The 6,347-nt window shown below is 37.5% G+C and overlaps 1 protein-coding gene across 1 annotated transcript; it reads left to right on the top strand.

Annotated features, from left to right (window-relative positions):
* Positions 1-3,962: 3,962 nt before the first annotated feature.
* LOC110137130 (tumor protein D52) lies at positions 3,963-5,063 on the top strand (the record flags this gene model as incomplete). Its single annotated transcript, XM_020893360.2, has 1 exon — positions 3,963-5,063. A coding segment is annotated over one exon (534 nt), but the record flags the coding sequence as incomplete, so codon positions are not given.
* Positions 5,064-6,347: the final 1,284 nt, after the last annotated feature.

The following is a 6,347-nucleotide window of genomic DNA, read 5'->3' as shown; positions in this document are numbered from 1 at the left end:
ACACAGAAGTTACATCTGGCTTCTATACATATAAAACATATATTGGCAGGACAGGTATGGGATAACGTCTGTAGGAAAAAATGGGGGGTGGGGAAAGGTGGGCACACAAGAGTCACTGAGTCACAAAAATTCTAAAATCCAGTGAGACACTTGTTGGCAAGTCCTTGATTAGGACTCAATCCTAAGAATAATTCTCTGTGGCTCTTGGCTCCACTCGGAGATTATAGTTGTCCTCACTAAATTATCCTTCACTTTATATGAAAGCTAGCCTGTGTTTGTAAGCTGAGTAGTTTTCTTAGCTTGCTTCCTCACTGAAGGAGTTTGTGGATTGAAAGGCTTCTCTTCATTTTTTTCTTACAGTTCAGTCTGGTGGTGGTTCTGTCATCGTGACATTCTTAAAAACTTGGGGGTCTTCTGTGACTCTTATTAACAAATCTCTCTTGACACAGCCCTCTGCCTTGAACCTCTGCTGAGACTGTTGAGGGCTTGTGCTCTGAAACTTTTTGGAAGTCCTATCATTTAACGGAACCATTCTCTGAGGCACTACAGTAGATCTTTCTAAAGTCTTTTTGGTTGTTGTTATACTTCAATTTTTTTTCTTTTCTTTACATGAATCAGCCATGGATTTACATGTGTTCCCCATCCCGATCCCCCCTTCCACTCCCTCCCCATCCCATCCCTCTGGGTCTTCCCAGTGCACTAGCCCTGAGCACTTGTCTCATGCATCCAGCCTGGGCTGGTGGTCTGTTTCCGACCCTCAGTTTCATCTTTGTTATTTATTTGGCCATGAGCCGCTTGAGGGATCTTAGTTTCCTGACCAGCGATTGAACCTGGGCCCCCAGCAGTGAGAGCATGCAGTCCTAACCACTGGACAGCCAGGGAATTCCCAGATTGCCAATTTCATTAGGCAGTTCATATTTTCTACCATCTACATTACTGAAGGCACCAGTGTTGCTAAACTCTCTGCAACTGCATAACAGAGATTTTTTTCCCCTCTCAGTTTCCAATAACATTTTCCTCATAGTCATCTAAGTCACATGTTTATCTTTATTGGCAGCCTCCTCAAAGATTATCAGAATTTTGCTAACAGTCTCTTCAAGGCATTTTAGACTTTCAGTGATCCTCTCCTCAAAGTTCTTTCAGCTTCCTCCCACTGTACTGTCAAAGATGCTTATAATTTTTTATGGTTTTGTTAAATCCACATCTCATTTCCATTTACCAAAGTCTGTTTTATTATCTATTGCTTTGTAATAAACTGTCCCAAAATTTAGCAGCTTAAACAAAAACAATAAACACTTAGTATTTCACATGATTTCTATGGGTCAAAAATTTGAGAGACCTCTTCTTTCTCACGGAGTTGCAGTTAAGATGTCAACTGGAGCTGTTGTCAGCTGAATCACTGGAGGATCTGCTTACAAGATAATTCACTCACTTGACTGTGTTGGTGCTGTTAGCAGGAGACCTCAGTTCTTCTACACACAAGACTGTGTGTGTCCTCCTGACATGATGGCTGCCTCCCTGCAGAGGAGGTGAACAAAGAGAGTGCAAGGAGAAAGCCACAGTGTGTTATAAGACCTTGGAAGCCTCAGAAAGCACACACTATTACTTTCACAATATCCTGATGGTTACTCAGGTCAGCCCTACTAAGGACTGGTAAGGGCCAAGAGGGCTGGCTATCATATTTGGAAACTAAGAGGGAATCAATTCAATGTCTTGAAAACTAGGATTTAAAGGGAAAGAATCAAACATTTATTCTGCATTTCCTATGGGAACTACCGCATCTAAAATATAAAGACAAAGAAAACTCAAAAATAAAAAGCTGAAAAGTATATATACCATGCATATTTTAACAAAAAGAAATCTAGTTTAACTATGCTGATGTAAGTTAAAGTAGACATTAAAGGAAAGAGCGTTAGGAGAGACTAAGGGCGTTTCATAATAACGAAAGGGCCAATCCAGCAGGAAGATGTAATAGTCCTAAATTAATATGCATTTAATAACACAACCTCAAACATATATAAAGCAAACTGATAGAACATAGGGTGAAGCAGATTAAATTACAATCATAGTTGGAGATTTTAACACATCTCTCTCACTAAATGATGGGACAAGCTGACAGAAAATCACAAAGGATATAAAAGATATGAATGAACAACTAATGAAATTGATATACATAAAACAGTGCACCTACAAATCACAGAATGCACATTCTTCTAAAGCAATATATGCTTTGGATATTTACCAAAATGGAACATACACCTGGCAATACAGTAACTCTTAACACATTTCAAAGGAATGAAATTATAAAGAGTATGTTCTCTGAATGCAGTGGAATTAAACTATAAATAAAAAATACAGCTACAAAATCCTGCTGAGAAATTAAATAATAGACTTAAGAAGTTAAGCAATAGACTGACTTCTACATAACCAGAGTTAAAAGAGAAATCACACTGTTAATGAGATACAACAAAGATTTAAAAGATATAAGAATATTATGAGTAATCATCCCACTAAATTTAAATTTAAATAAAATAGAAAAAAAAATCCTTAAAGAACATAACTTATCAAAACAAAGAGGAAATAATCAGAATAGCCCTAAAGCTAATACAAATTTTAATCCATTATTAAAAATTCCCTACAAAGAAAACTCTAGGCACAGATGGCTTTATCAGTAAAATTTCCCAAACATTTAAAGAATAAATAACATCTATATTACACAGAAAATTCCAGGGGATAGGAAAAGAGGAAATTCTGTTTAATTTATTATAAGAGACCCATATAACCTTGACAACCAACACCTGGAAACAACACTGTAAGAAAGGAACCCCAGGTCAATTTCTCTCATGAACATAGGGACAAAAACCCTAAATAAAATATTTGTGTGTGTATGCTCAGTCATGTCTTTCTGTCTGTGGCCCCATGGACTGCAGCACACCAGGCTCCTTTGTCCATGGAATTTTCCAGGCAAGACATCTGAAGTGAGTTGCCATTTCCTCCTCCAGGGGATCTTCCCGACCCAGGAATCAAACCTGCGTCTCTCACATCTCCTGCACTGGCAAGTGGATTCTTTACCACTAGTGCCACCTGGGAAGCCCTAAATAAAATGTTAGCAAAACAAATATAGTAATATATAAAAAGGGTACATATTACATCAAACTGATTTTATCCTAGGATTGCAAAGTTGATTTAACATTTAAAATAAAATCTAAACAAGGGGTACAAATGAACTCATTTACAAAACAGAAGTAGAGTCACAGATGTAGAAAACAAACTTATGGTTATCAGAGTGTAACAGGGGGAAGGGATAAATTGGGAGATTGGTATTGACATATACACATTACTATATATAAACTTGATACTGAGACCTACAGTAAGAACCTATGGCACAGGGACTTAATGCACAGGGAAATCTACTCAACACTCTGATGGCCTAAATGGGAATATAATCTTTAAGAAGAATAGATATATGTGTATGTAAAACTGATTCACTTTTCTGTATACCTGAAACTAATACAACATTGTAAATCAACTATACTCCAATAAAAATTTTAAGAAAACATTTAAAATAAAGGCTAAAATACATAATTGTCACAATTAATGGAGAGTAAGCATTTGATAAAACTTCATACTCATGATTTTTAAAAATCTTTGCAAACTAGTGATAAAAAAGAGTATCCTTAATCTAACAAAACATAAATACAAAAACTTTACAGGAAGCATCATGTTTATTGGTTTTATTAAAATCTAATAAATAGTAAAAACTTTCTCCCTGAGATCCTCTATCACAATTTTGATTCAGCAATGAACTGGGTGGGAGGCAGAAATGGACCGCAGCGAGCAAGCAATCTCACTTTAAAAATGGAGTCAGACTAGTCGGTTGCATCGCAGTATCCTAATGGACACTATTTTCCTCCCTTCTTCATAATCAACAGTGCTATAAAGGATAACCTCGTGTATGATGTCTGCTGAGAACAGACCCAGTACCTGAGGAGGGAGAAGATGTTGCCGCCACGATCGGTGCTGCCGAGACCCTGACAGAGGAGGAGCGAGAGGAGCTGAGGAGAGAACTTGCAAAGGTGGAAGAAGAAATCCAGACTCTGTCTCAAGTGTTAGCAGCAAAAGAGAAGCACCTAGCGGAGATCAGGCGGAAACTTGGGATCAATTCACTACAGGAACTAAAACAGAACATTGCCAAAGGGTGGCAAGATGTGACAGCTACATCTGCGTACAAGAAGACCTCTGAAACCTTATCTCAGGCCGGACAGAAGGCTTCAGCTGCTTTTTCGTCTGTTGGCTCTGTCATCACCAAAAAGCTGGAAGATGTGAAAAACTCTCCAACTTTCAAATCATTTGAAGAAAAGGTCGAAAACTTAAAGTCTAAAGTTGGGGGAAACAAGCCTGCTGGTGGTAATTTCAGAGAAGTCTTGAATTCGACTGCAAGTGCTAGTGCCACCAGCACGGAGCCTCTTCCAGAGCAGACACAGGAGAGCCTGTGAGCCGCCCACCTTTGTTCTGCTACTCACTGCCAGATGCTGCAAGCGAGATCCAAGCACATCTTGTCAACATTCATTGCCATGAACTTCCACCAGATGTGCTTTCGTTGAGCTTTACATATTCCTTTGACCAAATAGCTTGTGGATTGAACAATGTAAAAGCATCTTCACTCCTATTCCTGGGAAACACCCTTTAATGTGCATTTCAGGCCCTTTATTTAGGAAATATCATGATGAAAACACATCTAGTACCTGGGGATCCTCACTAGAATGATCTAAGAAGCTGTGGGTTATCATAATTACTTACACAATTGCTCTGGGTGTGGGCTACCAGTTTGATCTTTGTCTTCTATACAGGTTTCTGTTTTTCCTCTTTGTATATTTGATTTCTAGATTAGACTGTTCTTTAAAATGATCTGCATCCTGGTTATTTAAAAAGTTTTGGTGAAATGTTCTTTACCTCCAAGGGAAGAACTATCAGCTACACAAAATATTTTTGAATATCGTTTGGGGATAAAGTATCTTATATCTTGGGTGCCTGAAGACACCAGACTAAAGAAATCCTCTCTGTATTCAGTTTCTTATAGTTTTGTAAGTGACATTATGTACAGTAATTCCAAATCCTAGGTGACCTGAGAGTGGAGCCCTTTGTTTATCACCATCTGTGACAGTAACCATTTGAGTGCCATGGTTTTTATGCCACTTATAGCTACTTACTTTTCACCAGATTAAAATTTTAGTTTTGGAGGAAATTATAAGGTAACATTCTAAATCAAGCATATTGTATTATCAATAGGTTGAAATTTGAACACTGTCCTCAAACATTCAGTTCCAAAGCCTGAAAGTTTTTTTTAGATCTAGGTAGCTGAAAAGTGCTAAAATCAATCACATTAGGGGAAACTCTGTCTTCATTTAATTCACTTAGCAGCATTTAAAATAAGCACACCAAGTTATATGACTAATATAACTTGAAAAAATTTTATACTAAGGGGTTGGTGATAACTCCTGAGGATTTCATGCATTAATAAAAATTAACTCATCAAAAAACAAACAAACAACAACAAAAAAACAATGAACTGGACAATCTCTATTAATAGTGTGTAATAGGCAAGAGCAAGAAATAAATATTGGAAAAGAAAAAACAAAATTTTTATTATTCACAGACAGCATGATTGAATACATAGAAAGTCCAAAATGAATCTACAGAATTCAGAAGTTAATCTAGCAAAAACCTGAATCCAAAGTTATAAAAATAAATTATTGGAAAAAGTTGTTATAAAATAAAACATCTTAAATGATAGTATTTACCTTGGTATCCAAAATTAATTCTAGTGAAAGTGCAAGTAGATGGGGAAACAGTGACAGACTTTTTTTGGGCTCCAAAATCTCTGCAGATGGTGACTGCAGCCATGAAATTAAAAGATGCTTATTCCTTGGGAAAAAAGTTATAATCAACCTAGACAGCATATTAAAAAGCAGAGACATTACTTTACTAACAAAGGTCCATCTAGTCAAAGCTATGGTTTTTCCAGTAGTCATGTATGGAAGTGAGAGTTGGACTATAAAGAAAACTGAGTGACAAAGAATTGATGCTTTTTAACTGTGGTGTTGGAGAAGACTCTTGAGAGTCCCTTGGACTGCAAGGAGATCCAACCAGTCCATCCTAAAGGAAATCAGTCCTGAATACTCATGGAAGGACTGATGCAGAAGCTGAAACTCCAATACTTTGGCCACCTGATGCAAAGAACTGACTCATTTGAAAAGACCCTGGTGCTGGGAAAGATTGAAGGCGGGAGGAGAAGGGGATGACAGAGGATGAGATGGTTGGATGGGGATGACAGTGGATGAGATGGT

This window comes from Odocoileus virginianus, chromosome 6, assembly GCF_023699985.2.
Source record: "Odocoileus virginianus isolate 20LAN1187 ecotype Illinois chromosome 6, Ovbor_1.2, whole genome shotgun sequence".
Lineage (NCBI taxonomy): Eukaryota > Metazoa > Chordata > Mammalia > Artiodactyla > Cervidae > Odocoileus > Odocoileus virginianus.
The sequence above is the reverse complement of the archived record's forward strand: the minus strand, read 5'-3'. Positions and strand labels throughout refer to the sequence as shown.